At 38.7% G+C, this 18608-nt stretch overlaps 1 protein-coding gene across 1 annotated transcript in view; it reads left to right on the top strand.

Moving 5' to 3' along the window:
* The window catches only part of abcc4 (ATP binding cassette subfamily C member 4 (PEL blood group)), a 196885-nt gene extending 178489 nt beyond the window's left edge, over positions 1-18396 (top strand). The window contains exons 30-31 of the mRNA XM_062975517.1: positions 8769-8903; positions 11843-18396. Of these exons, the coding sequence (XP_062831587.1) occupies positions 8769-8903; positions 11843-11947 (240 nt within the window). The 3' untranslated portion in view covers positions 11948-18396. The remainder of the gene's footprint in view (positions 1-8768; positions 8904-11842) is intronic.
* Positions 18397-18608: the final 212 nt, after the last annotated feature.

The following is an 18608-nucleotide window of genomic DNA, read 5'->3' as shown; positions in this document are numbered from 1 at the left end:
TTTTAATTTTTGTATATTTTTATCATGTTTTTATCATGTTTTAATTGTTTTGTTTTTATAGTATATTTGTTGCTGGCCCTCGTGGCAGAATGTAAGCCGCTCTGAGTCTCCTTGGGGAAAAGGGCGGGGTATAAATGCATGTAATAAATAATAAATAAAAATGGAAACTCACTTGGTGATCTTGGACAAGTCATATCTCTCAGCCTCAGGGGAAGGCAAAGGCAACCTCCTCCTGAACAACTCTGTAGTAAAACCGCATGATGCATTTGTCTTAGGATTGCCATAAGTCAGAATAGGTAAGCAAGAACAGAAGTGCTAAAGAAGAGGAAGCAGATCGGTAGTAATGTGCATGCTTTGCATACTCCTGGTTCAAGGTTCAAGTGTTAATATCTCCTGTTAGAAACCTTGGAAAGCCACTGCTACCCTGTTTCCCCTAAAATAAGACATCCCCAGAAAATAAGACCTAGTAGAGGTTTTGCTGAATTGGTAAATATAAGTCCTCCCCCCAAAAGTAAGACCTAGCCAAGTTTTTGTTTGGAAGCATAACCGCCAAACAGAACACCAGAGCATTCAGGATTGGTAAATGTACGTACCATAGAGTGTTGTACATGGAAATAATGGTAGTAACAAGAAATTCTTGATAGGATTCACAGTTTGTCTGGTTATGCTGGTTTGTGATGACAATTACTGTACAGTATATAATAAATGTTCAATTTTTTGTTCAAAAATAAATGTGAATTCTTCTTCATGGAAAAATAAGACATCCCCTGAAAGTAAGACCTAGAGCATCTTTGGGAGCAAAAAATAATATAAAACACTGTCTTATTTTCGGGGAAACACGGTAGTATGCAGCTGGATGGTCTTGACATCGTATAAGGCAGCTTCCCGTGTTCTTATGCATTTCAGATTCTCCCTCCTCTGTTCCACCCCACAAACCACAATAGATACCAGTCAGCAGTAAATGGGACTGTGTCATGGTTTATTTTGTGCAAAGCATAAAGTTTGCGTTTGTATTGCTCTTCTCAGAAGACAGGGTCTGTATTTATAGACTAGGTATTTCCTCTGTTCATTTCAAGGGGAGCGGTTAGACAATAGAGGCCTATACTTCGTTAGAAATTATACATTCAATGCTTCTAAACTGGAAAGCCAAATTATAGGACATTGTGATTGTGCTGATACTGTGGATATGAAAGATTCAATTATCCTTAAACTCTTAAGAAAGGGGCTACAGTTATGATTAACTATGGTAAATAAAGTACAATGAATTTAACACTTGTAATCCGCCACTGTATGTGTAAATAAGAGATGAGAAATTTATAAGTATGCTGAGAGGACTAATGTTAGTGTTAGATCAAATATTCATGTTGTACAATATTTGAGATCTGATCTTTATGACAGATACAGACTGTGACCCTGAATACACTTAATAGTAGTAAAACCCAATGCGTTCGAGATTATTTCCGAGTAAAGGATTGTTTTGTAGTTTTTGTATGTGTGTTCTTGTTGCAGTGGCGATTATTGTTGTCCTGTGTGTATTTGTGTATGTGATGTTTTAAAGGATTTTTTTTGGTTCACAGATACAAACAGTCCCTAAGTTACAAAAAAGTTAGGTTCTGTGGGTTTGTTCTTAAGTTGAATTTGTATGTAAGTTGGAACAGGTACATTTTTAAGTGTAATTCCAGCCTTCCCCCCCCTTCTATAAATATGTGTATACACACATACATACATATACACACATGCTTTGGATAGCACATATCCACACCCCGTGGAGCTTGTTTTGCTATCTGTATCCCTGTTCAGATTTCCCCTCACTTTCTGTCCCTGTAATCATTGGATTTTGAAAAAAAATTGGCTTGTTATTTCCCCATGATAAACTTTCAGGAGTGGATTTCCTGTCCGAGGGGCAGATTTCTCTCATATTCTGTTGTCTCAGCCCCATTCTTAACCATGAGTCATTTGTAAGTCGGATATTTGAAACTCAGGATTGCCTGTACAGTCTTGAGGAGGGGGGAGCGCTTCTGTATTTTCAAATTTTTCATAAGAAAATTGTCAAGTTCAACTAATTTTTAAAAAGGAGATAAATTGAAATTTGTGAGCGGGATACTTAATGTTTTTCTGTGACTGCTGATTCTCTCTTGAAAACCAGTGCTACATTTCTCTTTTATGAGCTTGAGACAACAGTATATGTGTGTTTCAAGCAGAGTTGAGAATTAAAACCTGATTTAGTAGATTGGAATCTGTGTTAACTCCAAGAACCCTCATCAGTAGAGCCAATAGTGAAGTATGGAGAACTCTTCACGCTCTCTCTAAAGAAAAAGCATCTGTGGTGACATTTGCTGAACAGAATTTTTGGGTAGCAGAATGGTTCAATCCCCAACCCACACATTCTAATTCCCCCCTTCCTGTACCCCTGTTTTCAATAAACACTTTAGAACAGTAGTTTTCAACTGCTGAGTCTACAGATGTTTTGCCTTCAACTCCCAGAAATCCTTACAGCTGGTAAACTGGTTGGGATTTTTGGGAGTTGTAGGCCAAAACACCTGGGGACCCACAGGTTGAGAACCACTGCTTTAGAAGAATTAGGCCTTAATTATACAGGAGGATGTTCTGAGTTTTATTCTTTGACTTGGAGATATAATAATAATAATAATAACAACAACAACAAAAATATCATCATCAACAACAAAATCTTCTTTATTTTTGTACCCTGCCTCCATCTTCCTGAAAGGACGCGAGGCGGCTTACATGGGGCCAAGCCTGAATAATACAGTTTAAAATGTAATACATTAAAATGCATAACAACAATATAAGACAAAAACAACAACATTATAACAATGTATAAAAAGGCATTAAACCAACAGCCATAACAATTTCACCTTATAATCACGGGTGGATGGACTAGTGCAACAATAATTTAAGGGATTACCTAATGAGTAAATTGCATAGTTCATATGGCAGCAGTAAGGATAAGGGCAATAGTAAAGTGTGAGGACAGATTTTGGTCCTATCTGGGGCTAGCTATCTAGAAGATTGTCTATTCAAAAGCACAATGGAACATCCATGTCTTTAACTCTTTGCAGAAGGTGGACAGGGAGGGTGCTAGCCTAATCTCCCTGGGGAGGGAGTTTCAGAGCCGGGGGCCACAACTGAGAAGGCCCTCTCTCTCATCCCCACCAATCGTACCTGAGACGGAGGTGGAAGCGAGAAGAGGGCCTCCCCAGACAAGATATGATACACAGCTGTTTTGAAAGTCCCTTGCTCCAACTTCTTGATGCTATTAATTTGTAAATCTTACTGTTTGCTGCATGGCATGTAAAAGATAGAAAGGTACATAGAATTACATTTGGCCTTTCACCTTTGCAGTTTTGACTTTTGCAGATTTGACTGTTTTTAGATGTGATTGAAATATTTTCTCTAGAAATCTCTAGTACTGCTCTACAGTCCAGCTGTTTCTGCCGGATGTTGATCATAGAGTCATAGAATCATATTGTCAGACCTAGATATTCATAGAGAAGTATTCCCTCAGGTTAAAAAATCATTCTTTAAACTTGAGAGTTTTTCACCTCTCACGCTAGCAAATATCCAGGACTGACTGTATAATATACTTTCTTCATCTGAAGGGGGAAAATTAACATACCCGTAAGTAATAGGCAAAACTTACTGACAGCTCAAAAACAATATCCATATCATATCTTAGATGGCTCTGTATCATCTGTTTGTTTATATATATATAAAGGGAGTATATCTCTCTGATGGCGAAGTGTGTTAAAGCACTGAGCTGCTGAACTTGCAGACCGAAAGGTCCCAGGTTCAAATTCCAGGAGCGGAGTGAGCACCCGCTGTTAGCTCCAGCTTCTGCCAACTTAGTAGTTCGAAAACATGCCAATGTGAGTAGATCAATAGGTACCGCTCCGGCAGGAAGGTAACGGCACTCCATGCAGTCATGCCGGCCACATGATCTTGGAGGTGTCTATGGACAACGCTGGCTCTTTGGCTTAGAAATGGAGATGAGCACCAACCCCCAGAGTCAGACATGACTAAACTTAACTTTACCTTTACCTATCTCTCTCTAGAATCATAGAATCATAGAATAGTAGAGTTGGAAGAGACCTCAAGGGCCATCTAGTCCAACCCCCCGCTAAGAAGCAGGAAATCGCATTCAAAGCACCCCCGACAGATGGCCATCCAGCCTCTGCTTAAAAGCCTCCAAAGAAGGAGCCTCCACCACGGCCCGGGGGAGAGAGTTCCACTGCCGAACAGCCCTCACAGTGAGGAAGTTCTTCCTGATGTTCAGGTGGAATCTCCTTTCCTGTAGTTTGAAGCCATTGTTCCGTGTCCTAGTCTGCAGGGCAGCAGAAAATAAGCTTGCTCCCTCCTCCCTATGACTTCCCCTCACATATTTGTACATGGCTATCATGTCTCCTCTCAGCCTTCTCTTCTGCAGGCTAAACATGCCCAGCTCTTTAAGCCTCTCCTCATAGGGCTTGTTCTCCAGACCCTTAATCATTTTAGTTGCCCTCCTCTGGACGCTTTCCAGCTTGTCAGCATCTCCCTTCATCTGCGGTGCCCAAAACTGGACACAGTATTCCAGGTGTGGTCTGACCAAGGCAGAATAGAGGGGGAGCATGACTTCCCTGGATCTAGACGTTATTCCCCTATTGATGCAGGCCAAAATCCCATTGGCTTTTTTAGCTGCCGCATCACATTGTTTATGTGTTTATGTTTCTTTGTACATATGTAATTAAATGCATCCATAAAACTGAGTTGCTCAGAATGCATATGACATGGGCCGTGTTGTTTTCTATTCTTCTTTTTTTCTCCTAATACCCTTAGGCATTTTTAATGATCTTGTTGGCTTTTGTACCACTTCCACTTTAGAGTTCTCAAGGCACCTTGATTTGTTAGAAGCGACACAATACCTATTTCTCTCCTTTTTGTGTGTGATAGGGACTAGGGCAAAGCAGTAATACGATTTGCCTGAAACATCTTCGGCTTCTTTAACTGCTTTCCTGTTTCTTGATACATGTTACCAACTTCATCCTCTGAGTCTGGTTATCTCAGCCTTGGTTATCTCACTTATGGAATTGGGTGTGTGGGGGAAGGAGGGATGGCCTGGTAACTCAGCTCATAAGGAGTTTATTTCCCTATTATTACTCAAACCATTTTTCTCCATCTTGTGACTTCAATGATATTGTCTCCCTCTCTTGTATAGTGGCTTGTGGTCTCCTTGACAGCAACAGGGACTGAAGCTGACATTGTGCTGATATTGTGTTGTAAAGGCTGTGGGGGGGGGGGGGGGGGGGGCAATGAAAGCAAGCTTGATGGAAGTGAATGTGGAGTATTCATAAATACATATTCCTATTTCAAACCTGACTGTAACTCAGGTTCAGTCGATTAACCAGGACAGGCTTGTATAATACTTGGGAGCAGGAAGAATTCCTGTTGTGTATTCCATTTGTGAAAGTGAGTTTCCTGGTGGTGAGGATGGTACAGAATCTCAGTGCAGTTGAGATTATAAATCAGTTTATCCATTTCACAATTTTCAAGCTTTGTTGTGAGACAAGCAATATCTCCTTTCAGAAATGTGCACTTTTGTAGGGATTGTCTTGTGCTGCACATAATACAGTCAAAATCATGGCTAGAATTGCATCCCAGGGAAACATTTGCACAAGCACATTTCAATAGTGGAGACATTGTGTACAGTAGAGTCTCACTTATCCAACCTTTACTTATCCAACATTCTGTATTATTCAACACAGTCTGCCTCCTGCCCAGATCCACAGCTGTTTCTTTAGGCAGCAACACACAGTGGGCCAACACGTCCAACAACAACAACACAAGTGCAGCCATACTCCCAAACAAGTGGAAGACTTGTTGTAAAACATGATGTTTTGGTGCTTAATTTGTAAAATCATAGCGTAATTCGACGTTTAATAGGCTTTTCCTTAATCTCTCCTTATTATTCAACATTTTCACTTATCCAATGTTCTGCCGGCCCGTTTATTTTAGAAAAGTGAGAGTCTATTGTACTTGTAATATGTGTAATGAGTTAAAGTGCACCACCAATTAACATATCCAGAGAATCCATACAACATGAAATGTCCATAGTAAGAAAAACTTGAAAAATCATTAACATGAACAAAAGATAGGGTAAAAATTCAGGTGGTACTTAGACAAGCACAAAAAGTTGAAAGTTGCATACATCTGCATGCACTGTTGATTGGCTAGTTATGTAGAATGTTTTTATTCAGAGGTCAAAGAAAATGAAAAACCTTATACAGTAGAGTCTCACTTATCGAACATAAATGGGCAGGCAGATCGTTGGATAAGCAAATATGTTGGATAATAAGGAGGGATTAAGGAAAAGCCTATTAAACATCAAATTAGGTTATGATTTTACAAATTAAGCACCAAAACATCATGTTATACAACAAATTTGACAGAAAAAGTAGTTCAATACATAGTAATGCTATGTAGTAATTACTGTATTTACTAATTTAGCACCAAAATATCACGATGTATTGAAAACATTGACTACAAAAATGCTTTGGATAATCCAGAACGTTGGATGAGACTCTACTGTAATGGTTTTGAATGGCAGGGTGGCTGTAGCGAAATGCTTAATTGTAATGTAAATTTTAAATACGTTAATGTTGGAACATGATCTAACTTGCAGGGCTGGTGTGCGAACAGCCATTTTGTGTTTCTCAGAAGGCAGCAGCACCAGCAAAGGGGATAATTTGCATGAGGGCAACCTGATTGGTCACATGCAAATGAGTAGGTGCCAGGATTTGAAAGAGCAGGTAGCCAGAGATGACAGTTGGAAAAAAACCTGAGCATTCTAAATGGAGTAAAAGGTCAGTTAGGAAGGGAAGGAGCTAACTGTTAGGTCATGATAGTTTAGTTGTCTGTGAATATAAGTCAGGGAGTACGTTAATAATAAGTATTTGAAGAAATAGTCAGTATAATAAGTTGAAAATAGTCAAGTCTCTACATAGTAATAAAGAAAACCTTTCCGTGTACAAAGCAATGATGGAAAGAAAGCTGTAATGAAACAATGTTATTCAACCAAGAAACCTATACAGTGTTCCCTCACTTATCGCGGGGGTTAGGTTCCAGGACTACCCGCAATAAGTGAAAATCCGCGAAGTAGGGACACTATTTTAATATTTATACATTATTTTAGTAGTTATACACTATTTTAAGTCTTTATCGACCATTTGTGTGTTGATAAATCACCTCCTTCTCCTCCCGTTGCCGCTTGGGCTCCTTTTCTCTCCCTTTGGCTTCTCCTTCCTCCCTTCCTTAGGCTGTAAATTGTAATTTTTATGATTTGTAATAGTCTTTTAGAGTTTACTGAAAACCGCGAAAGAGCAAATCCGTGAAAAGTGAACTATGAAATAGTGAGGGAACACTGTATACAATTGTAGCCAATACACTTATATTTCAAGATCTCTATAAATAACTGAGTTACTGTTTTGCTTTATATGAAGCCTGTTTCTCAACACACTGCATATGATTTAAAGAGTCCCAGAAAGTCCCTGCAGGCTTCGTTTAGGAACAGGAGTGCGTTCCAGTGGCTAATGAATGGAAAAGTTTTAGAGAAGGGTCCTCAGAAAATAGGACATCTGTGTAGCAGACAACAAAGAGATTTGGAAAATTAAGTACAAAGGCAAACACTTTGTAATGATACATAAAGATAAAGGAAGCGTGGTGGAGAAGACAGAGGTGCAAGACCAAACAAAAAGGCTTGGATATAATTGAACTGAGCAGCCAAGGGGTTGTTTTTCGAGGGCAGAGCTCAAATAACTGCCCATGTTGGCAAGGGGATTCTGTAAGTAGTAATCCAAACTCTGGCATAGGTTTGCCATAGCATGACAAATCCCTATTGTCTTTAAAGGGTTACCTCGAAAGATGAACTTGACTTGTTTTCTTTCCAGCAATAAGTGCTGACTTCGGCTGGATCTACACTACCATATAGTCCAGTTTCTGAATCCAGATGATCTGCTTTGGACTGGATTATATGAGTCTACACTGCCATATAATTCAGTTCAAAGCAGATAATCTGGATTCAGAAATGGGATTACATGGCAGTGTAGATGTGTCCTTAGTAATGTTAATGTAACTGTGAAGGCAAAAGGGTGGGCGTGAATTTCACAAATAATTAGATTAATGGAGTTCACAGACTCCGAGTAATTAACAATATGTTAACTAAATCTTATTTTATTACTATTTTAAGGCCTCATGTTCCAGCCATGCATCACTCAGCTTCTCTTAGAAAATATCAGTTTTCTGGATTGACCTGTTCTGAACACTTGGCTTCTTTTAGCCTTCTACTTTTCACAGCAGTCAAAAATACCAGGGTTTCTTAAATATTTTCCACTCGTGACCACTTTCCGCCTGAGAAATGTTTACATGACCCCAGGTATATAGGTATATAAAATAGATATACAAATCAACACTGGAAACAATGTGAAGGCACACCAGAATAGTCCAGAGGGCACGCAATGATAACAATCCAGAGCCAAACTTACAGTAATTTCACCCACAAATCCATCACTAGCTTCCTCTCAACTGTTCTTTTTCAGCAAGCATTTTTGTGGTGGTAGTGAAAGGTCTTTATAGTTGTGTCTGTTAAACAACTGCAACAATTGTGTCTCAGATACTCAGTTCTCAACCTGTATGTTGTTGTTGTCCTCCTTCTCTTCCTTGCTGCTGATGACAATTTCCACTTGCCACTAACCAGCTGGTTTCTGCTGATTTGTCAGGTTTTGGATTCAGGACGACTGAAAGAATATGATGAGCCATACATTTTGTTGCAAGAAAAGGAAAGCCTGTTTTACAAGATGGTTCAACAATTGGGTAAAGCTGAAGCTGAATCTATAAAGGAAACAGCAAAACAGGTAAAGCAGTTCCCTATCACCACCTGCCCTTACCCCTACAAAATGTAATTAAGTTTGTTTCAGTGATTTACTTTTCACAAGTTAGCATATTCAGGACTTCAGAAAAAAACCCATCTACGCCACTATAGTTAAAGCTTTCAGAGCTTTTCAATTATAAACCCCTGTTTTTCAATACTTTATTACTGGGATTTAGAGTAATATATACTCAGAGCTGAAAATGACATGTTTCCATTGCAAGAAAACAGCTAGACTTGAGATTGTGAGATATATATATGTGTGTGTGTGTGTGTGTGTGTGTGTGTGTGTGTGTGAAAGGAGGATAAAACACAGTGTGTTCCTTGACATTCTTGATATTCTGCTTACCACTAAGAGAAATGCTGCTATCACAGTAGCTGTGAAGTTCCACGTTATTCCTCTTAGGGCCCTTCCAGACTGGCCCAAAACGCGGGACCTGTCACGGGTTTACCTGAGGCATCCAAATGACACCTCAGATAAACCCGAATTAATTCGGAGTTTACTTCAAACTAATTTGACACCTGAAAAGATCCAAGCCTTAATGTAAGGTCAGGATCTTTCTAGGGGTGGGTCTTATGGGGATTGACTCCCAGGACCGCTTTTGCAATCCGGGGTGTCAATCCCCATTGCGATACTGTTTCTTTCGCTCCAAAAGCCTGAAGGAGCGGGATGGCACTCCACGCCAGGAGCTTTCACTGGATGGGTATGAGCGTGCAGCCAGCCTCCCTCACTTAGGTTTTTGGGGTAAATGGGGGACTGGGAGCTGGCTCCATGCCTTCCCAGGTCAACCTCAGATTGTGCCAGGAGAGCACGTAGCCATCACCCCAGGGAAAGACCGGGGTTTGGGTTGGGGGTGGGGCCTCAATCCCGGGAGGAAATGGGAAAAAAATTCCCAATTCCTCCTGAGATTGAGGCCTGTATACAAGGGGTTCCAGTGTCTTGTTTGTGTCCAGAACTTGAGAAGTTACTTTTTTGGGCAACATCCCTTCCAGCATAGCCAGTGGTCATAATGGCTGGAGGATTCAATTCCAAAGATTATTTGTCTGAACCAGGTATGGCAAATCCGTGACACTCCAGGTGTTTTGGACTTCAGCTTCCACAATTCCTAATACCTCATAAGCTGGCTGGGATTTCTGGGAGTTGTAGGCCCAAACACCTGGAGTAGGTTGGCCAGGCCTGGTCTAAACTCTGGTTTTGGCTAACAAACCTTTGTGCCGCTTTCTCCCTTTGAGCTAGGAGTTTTTTCTGCCTCTAAGATGTGGGCCTCCAATTTTTAGAACTTCACTCTTAAGTCACCTATCGGCACAAAATCCAAGTTCAGTTTTGAAACTGGAGTTGCAAATTGTTTTTCTGCAAAGGTGTCTGTGCCTGAAAGTCTGTATAGTAAACATTAATCTAGCAGCAAATGATTTTATGGAGATGAAATGATAAGAAAAGTCTCCCCTGCTGAATTTCTGCCTAGAGACTGCTCTTTTAGGCAAACAAGTCCTGGAAGAAAAGTTGGCAAGAGTAATTTAAAAGCAGCTTTATCTGTTGCTTTCTACCAAAGGGAATTCTTCAAATGTATTACATATGTGCAAACCACCATAAGAGTGGTCACTTTGGATTGCATTCCTTATCTGTATATGAGAAGGGCAGTTTATTAATGATTTTACTGGAAGCAATTCCAAAATGACATAAATGACCGAAGAATGGGCTTCATGCTCTTATTTCCAGTGCAGCATGAATATTAGGCCTAACACATGACACATGTGGAAGATAGTGCATTTTGTGTGTGTGTGTGTGTGTGTGTGTTTAAAGGCTCAAACAAAACTTTTCATATTTTTCTTTGGAGAAAAAATACATTTTGAAGTCCTTTTTCACCCAAACACATTTTCCGATAAGAGCACACAAGTCTTGACATTATTTCATTTTGTTACACGCATCTGTCAGGGAACAGAGATATGATACAGCTACTAAAAACGGATGATTGTGGAACAGTGAAACTTGACAGCATTTCATTTCCTTTATGTTCTGATTATACATTTATCAGGAAACCTGTATCTCTGGCAGTTCAGCTAGAAATTGGTAGAATTCAAGAACTCAAAGGCTCAGCAAAGAACTGTCCTATTATTTGGTATCATCTTACATTTTAGAGAAGTTGCTTGGTGGAGCCATTGTTACTGCTTTCCCTTGCCTTTTCATTATTGTGGCACCCTATCCCCAGATCACATTTCTATAAGGCTCTATGACTCCTCCACGGCGCAAATTAAACGCCGGGATATTTCATACATACATCCTGACGTTTCAATGGTTGTCAATCATAGTTTGTAAAATGCAGGGATTACAACCTTGATATTAACATCCAAATCCATTGTGCTTATTTTTATGTGTGAAAATGAAAGGCCCTTGTGCAGACACTAGATTTCGAAGCAGCTTTGTCACCCTGTTTTTAATTTATCTCCATTTCTGAGCCGGTTAAAAGGATTTTATTTATCAATTTAATGTCAAATGATAAAGTTATCAGCTGATCTAAATTATTAGCACTTTGAGTGGGACGGCAGACACATACGTTGATATACCCCAGTTTTGTTGCAATTTTCCAGCCAAGCTAAAGGTAATTCAACTTTTTTTACACATGAAAAGTATTAAAAATTGAAATATGTACAGTACCTGTCTTATTTCCATGTGTACACTTACACTAGAACAGGAGTGTCAAACCCATTTTCACCGAGGGCCACATCAGTCTTATGGTTGCCTTCAATGGGCCAGTTGTAATTGTAAGTTTGTATAAATGTAACTATGTTTCCCTGGCATTGAAGGCCTCGCGGGCCATATAAAGTGGCATGGTGGGCAGGATTCTGCCTGGGGATCTTGCATTTGACATGTGTGCATTAGAATAAGCCTGTTAATAAAACTAACACAGGACTTTTTATCCTTCTTAGGTTTATTTCAAGAAGAATTATCCTGAAGTTACGCCAAATGGTCAAGCAGCCACCAAATCAGTGGATGATTCCCAAGGATTAATTATTTTTGAGACTGCAGTATGATCCCATGTGATCATGGTTTCTGGAGTGAATATTTTTCTCAAGGATTATAAAATATTAATGCAATACAAACCAAATGTTACTGTTAATTAGAAATACTGTTTTTGCACTGAATAATTACTTGTTACTTTGAAAAAAAAATTATGCCCCATTTATGTTGACCATGCAATGTTGTTCAATTTTTTTTTAAAAAATGCAGTATGTTTTAAATGTAGGTTTTTTAAAAAAAAAAGCTCAATGCAGCACATGCTGTAAAACTGGGCTCTCTACTGGAACAGTGAAGCTTGGGCAACCCTGACCTCTTCCTTTGTTTTAAAAATGCCTTGACAAAGAAAGACTTCACCCTAAGACTCTATTCTTCATCATTGCTCCTGGATCATTCAAAAGAGTAAACATAGCTGCCTAAACATTACTCTTAAGACAGTGTATTAGGCACAGTTGGAACTGGTGCTAAGTCTTGTTGCTGTATAAAAATGACTTTTGGCTAGAGTCAGGGTTGACCAATGGCCTCACTACCTGTCATGGCATTGCCCTGGTGGAAGGTGTCTCAGGTCCACAGTATTCGTTTTTGAACTACACCTCCCAGCATCCCCCAGTTAGTGTGGTGACTGGTAGGGGAGAAAGATTTCCATGCTTGGTTTAAACCTAATCCAGAGGCCTATAGGATATCTTGTCAATGTGCCTTACCAAAAGTGAAATGTACTGATATCCCACCATCATATAAGTTGTTTTTGCTTTTGTGATTCTCTTCTAAGCACATGAGGTTCATTATAGGTCCCTAATAATATAGACCAGCCTGAAAGGTATCAGACACATTAATCTATCCTCCCATTTGACCATTGTGTTCATGTTAGCAGAGCTTGGAATTGTGATTCCAAGGCAGGGAGAGTAATGTTTGGAAAACAACCCTTTCAAACTCTCCCTGTTGTATATGTAAGCCAATGGTACCAAACACCTTTGACTTTTGCAATGTATTTTCTCAGGTGGGAAACAAAGAATGTATTTTTTATTGCTTTGCAGATAGAAGCAAATCTGGGAAATGAATGTTACTTTACTCAAAGAATGTATATTTATGAATCCTGAGCTGTATCAGTGTAATGTTCATATCACACTTTTTAAATGCCTCCATAAAAGGTTTTCGTTCAAGAAATGAGCGAGCCCAAGGTTGCTTTTCTGGAGAAAAGTTTTAAAATATATCCTTTTTGTCTTTGGAAGAAAATAATCATTAGAAGTGTGCCACTAAGATTGTACTTCAGGCTCATATACTCAGTAATATACTACTATATTTGCAGGGGATGAAGTATGGCAGCCTGCATACTTTTAGGAGAGTAAATCTTAACCAGATGTAGCCACAATCCTATGTTTTTTTGAACATAGAGTAAGAGTCCCTCATGTAGGACTCTACCACAACAAATCACCAAGGATGTCTTTTGTAGAGATTTGTTGGATCCTATAGAGATCTTAGCAGACAATGTCATCAGTTTGTGTCTCACTATAGAATCTGTTCTTTCCCACCAGCATGGGAATAGCAGCGTCTTTTTACTCTGTTATAGACCAATGGTGAGCCCTGGAAGGACTTTAAATGTAGCAGAAGGTGGAAGTGGTTACTAAGCCCCACAATGACCAAAAAACACCCATAAGGTGGACTTACACCTGTATATGCCAATAATAGGATGCCAGCTGTTAACTATTTTTTAAAGTCCCCCAGGGAATCCGCCTGTACATTTCCCCCTACCTCCTCACAACTTTCCCCCCAAACATATTTTATTTTTCCAAAACTCAAAATACCCTTTTCCCCAGAAGAAGCCCTTATTTATTAGGAAAGTAAGCCAGAAGCTATATTCCAGTTTACTTCCTTGATAAATAAAGGCTTCTCCTGAGTCCTAGGGTAGGATAGGGAGATGAATGGAGTGAAATTGCCATATGAAGATGAAATTTTGAATGTAAAAAACTGAAAACTGAATCTAAACAATCTGTGTGGCTGTATGGCTATTTAGTTTTCTGCCTATATGGCACCCCAGCCCTTGGCATTTATCTATTTCTGATTTAAGGGCCAGGATAATCCTTCTGAGGCCAAGCAGATATTTTCCCCTCATCCTGTTTTTTTCTTCTTCTTTTTTTGTGAGATCCATTTTTCAGGATCAACACTGTAACTTGGAGAAAGGTCAAGTAAATGTTGAATTACTGGTTGTGAACATTCTACCAAATACTTTTCCTGTTACTACCTCTTTAAAAGATACATTTTCTGAATGTTCCATAAAAATGACTAAAGAATGTGAATATCACAAATACATTTAAAACCTAATTGCCTTGCTGAACCTTGTGGAAGACTTGTATGTTATTGCAAACTTATCTGAGAGAGAAATCCAGCATGTGTCTCATGATGACCACTGTTGATTGCTGGGAGGCTCTTAAAGGTTATATTTATCTGTTCTCTGAGTATATTTGCATACATTGATGAAAAAGGTTCACCCATTAATTTTTTAAAATGCACAATCTTTTTAGAGTGATCCTAAATAGTGTTCTGTGCTATGGAGGTGTGTAAATATTGGTTCAGTAGTGTTTAAAATAAATTATTTCACCCTAAATTGTTTCCAAAGTAAGGTTGTCCTCCATGTTGCAGGGAGCAATAGACCCTGGTTTCATCTTCCTGTTGGGAGAGCCAGACAGATCTTGCTATATCAGGTCATAGAAGTAGCATATTTTACTTACTTGAATCAATTTGATACTGTAGCTTTTCGAATGTTAACAAAAAATGCTAGGTATCTGTGAGAACGCTGTATGTGCTGTTTTAACGTGTTTTGACAAGATAATCCTGGCTTCATGTATCCTGATGTCAGTGGAATAGATACGAAAATGAAAAACACTGAAAGTCAGAGACTACCAACAAATGAAGCCTGTACTAGGAACCTTTCCTAGCTCCATTAAATAATAGCTTTACTTTCTGTAAGGATTGTGAAAGACATGATTCAGATCTAAACCCCTGCTTTTGAAATGTAATTGCTGTTGCACATACACACATCCTGAATAAGATACAGAGTGAGATCCAGAAATTACAGAATGAAGTATTAATAGTTTTGCCTCTGGAAGGAGGGTGTGGGTCCAAGTCAATGTCCTATCCTATCCTATCCAATTTGTCATCAATCCACTCCTTTGGACTTCACCAGATCTATCATTTGTCAAAATATATGATCCTGTGCTTTTCTTTTCCATTTCTGGCTGAATAGCTTAACCATTGGTTCATCCCATTGAATACAGGCCACTTGTGGTCTCTTGGTATCCAGTTTGTTAGTCAACATGTCCTTCGGTTGTCTTTTGTTTGTGCTATATGCCCTGCCCATCTTCTTTTTGCCTCATAGATTTCATTGACCACATCCCGTACGCTGGTTCTTTGACGCAGCTCTTTATTGCTGACTTTATCTCTTATTGTCATATGACACATCCTTCTTTCCATTGCTCTTTTTCCTTCTCTAACTTTGTTGTTGTCCATGTTTCAGATTCGTAAAATATTACTAATAAAACTGTAGTGTTGAAGATATCTGCTTTGACCTTCATTGGCAGCTTATCATCTGTTAGCACTGTCCGGTTTCGATTAAAAGCTGTCCAAGCAGCCTTGCGTCTTCTTACCCATTTGCCAAATTATTTGACTGTACTTGTTGTCCAAGATATACATATCCAGCCACAATTTCATCTCTGTGTATAACACTGGCGCTGAACACACTCCTCATTTTTCCTCCATTTTGTTTTCTTCAAGTTCATTTCCAGTCTTACTGATTTTGAGAGTTGTACTTGTTGGAGATCATGTTGTAAATCTTCTGGATTTTTGGCAAATAGGACGCAATTGTCTGCAAAGAGGAGATAAAGTTGTTTGTCATCAATTGAAATCCCGCCCTTAAATGTAATTTTTCCAAAGTTGCCACAAACAATTTTGTATCTCCTTGATGCACTCCTTTGTTTATTCTGATAAGACACACTTCTGATAACAGTTTAATATCTGTTATCTGTATTGATACTTTTTACGATGTTCACATACGCTGGATTTACACCGGCTTGGTACAGAGCATTAAGGATAGCATTTATCTAAACTGAGTCAAAGGCCTTTTGGTAATCAACAAAAGCAAGACAAACCAGGATTCAATGTTCTCTGCTTTTTTTCCAATAGCTGTTTGACTGCATGAATATGATTGAGGGTGAAGCCTGCTAGTTCCACATCTTGAGATATTATTTGTAGCAAGATCTTTGTGAACAGTTTATATAGTTGAGAGAGAAGTGGAAATAGTTGCTAAGGTTTTCTATGTTTCCTTTCTTCATTAGAAGTACGATTTCAGACATTGTCCAATCTTTAGGTAAGATGGCACTTCACAAGTATTGCATAAAATGTTCTGCGATCGCCTTTTAAAGATTATGACCTCCCACTTTTAGGTGTTCTATTCTTATTTCATCCTTTCCTGGCTTCATTTTATGTATGGCCGCATCTACCTCACTCAATGATGCTATCGAGATTTCTTCCATCTCAACATGTGGTTTGACTTTGACTACCTGCACTTGGGAATCTTATAAGTTGTTATGGAAGTCTTTGCATATCTGTTTCATTTCCAATCTATTTGTTATGCACATTCCATTTTTGTTTTTTAGTGCAATTGGTAGCTTTTTCTTCATTTTCAGCTGCTTTTCCTCTTTTTAAAGACTTTTCTTGTTCTCTGCAGCCACTCTTAATTGCATAATCTGATATTCGTCATAGGCTCTTTTGAATGTCATTTCAAAGTTTTTGTACTCCTCCCCTTTTGCTTGGCCATCTGCCATTCGCGGAGCTCTGACTGCCATTAAGTGTTTTGTGTCTGGTTGGATTCTTCTAACCTTCATTGGGAGAAATTGGTTCAATGTATTTAGAGAGTAATTGGTTTAAATTTTCCTATGGTAAATTTCCCCCTGTAATTGTAGAATCAATATTTGCCATGTCAGTTACCTTCCATGGGGAAAATTATTTCTTAAGTATTTGCTAGATCCTCCAGGCAATTCTATGATATGCTTCCCCAGGAAGTTAACATAGAGTTGACTTGGAGAACCTAATGTATTTTGAGAGGATGTCTCTCTAGGAATTTCTGGGTCCCTTAGGATGACATTCTAGTATACTGGGATCAGATATCTATATACATGTTTTATTGTATTTTTAGAATGTCAAGCGGTTTCAACCTTCCTTCTAATAAGGTCAGTAATTATTTAGTTGAAAGTCTGGGTTTTAAAGAAACATTCCATACAGAAAGTATAAGGCTGATTTGCATTGCAAGTTAAATTTTAAATCAGCAAGAAAGGCTACCAGAGATTTACTTTGCTTGTTTTCAAACATGCAACCATATTTAACTTACTAGAATCATAAAATAGAATCATAGAGTTGGAAGAGGCCTCATGGGCCATCCAGTCTAACCCACCTCCAAGAAGCAGGAAAATCACATTCAAAGCACCCCCGACAGATGGCCATCCAGGCTCTGCTTAAAAGCCTCCAAAGAAGGAGCCTCCACCACAGTCCTTCTGAACAGCTCTCACAGTGAGGAAGGTCTTCCTAATGTTCAGGAAAAACTACGTTTTGCATCAGCTTATATATTATTTCCCGAAATGATTTAGTACTTGAAAATTGAGAGCAAACCAGTAGCTGTATTATTTCTATATCTTAGAAACCAAGAGCATCTGGAAACCATTGTCACAGCAACTCTCATTAAACAAATTATGCAGAAATTTGAAATGGAAGCATCACTGCCCTAATCAAATATCGTATACCTTTATGGCTTCATCACCAGTTGCCTTTTAAAATCCTGAAATGGGTCATGTTTGTGTGTCCCTAAGATGAAGCAGCAAAAAATGTTCCTCACAGCTTGCTTTTTAGTTTGTAATAATCACTAATAATCTACAAACCGTTGCCTCTGGGGGAAAACAGACTGCACAAAAGGTCTGTATGGCAAAACAAATACAGTTAATTCGCTGAGCATGTTTAGTCAGAAAGGTTCTGTATTTTTACTGAGCCCATTAATTTATTGTGTAATGAGTTGATTGAGTCTTGTTGTGCTTCCTGACTATGCCAGGTAGAATATATTAATTTTGAGTTGAAAACCTCGGGACTTACTTAAATTATTAAAGAAGGATACAGCCTTCCATTTTATCACATTTCCTTTCCTGTCCAACTGCCTGGTTTACTCAATATCTACATTTTGTTCCATCTCTAAAATGACTTATTATGATGATAAACTTTAAAAAACATGTTTGGATGTATCTATTTTTTTATTTTTGAGATCCACTTCAGTTTTGTAAGGCATCATTGTCCTTTGTATGTGTCTTTCTAATACAAGTATATTTCAGTGCCTTTGTAATGAAAGGTGTACTTTTAATTGACTATTTTAGTCATAAGACCTGTTGCACAGCCAATTCTTTCAAACAATAAAGCATGCTGATAAAAAGTTTTTCAAGTGTCTTGCATAGTATTTTATTCTACAAGCGCCTGGAGATTTTTACAGGTAATACTCTTGATGTCCCTGCATGTGTACAAAATGTTCAGTTCCCTGAATATTCGGGAAATCACACTGATAATCAGCTTAAAATATATTATCTCATCTCCATTGTGTGGTTTTTAATATTTTTTCCACTTTCTTTATCTGATTTTACAGCAATGCAT

The sequence above is a fragment of the Anolis carolinensis genome, chromosome 3 (assembly GCF_035594765.1).
Source record: "Anolis carolinensis isolate JA03-04 chromosome 3, rAnoCar3.1.pri, whole genome shotgun sequence".
NCBI classification, from domain to species: Eukaryota; Metazoa; Chordata; class Lepidosauria; order Squamata; family Dactyloidae; genus Anolis; species Anolis carolinensis.
The sequence above is the reverse complement of the archived record's forward strand: the minus strand, read 5'-3'. Positions and strand labels throughout refer to the sequence as shown.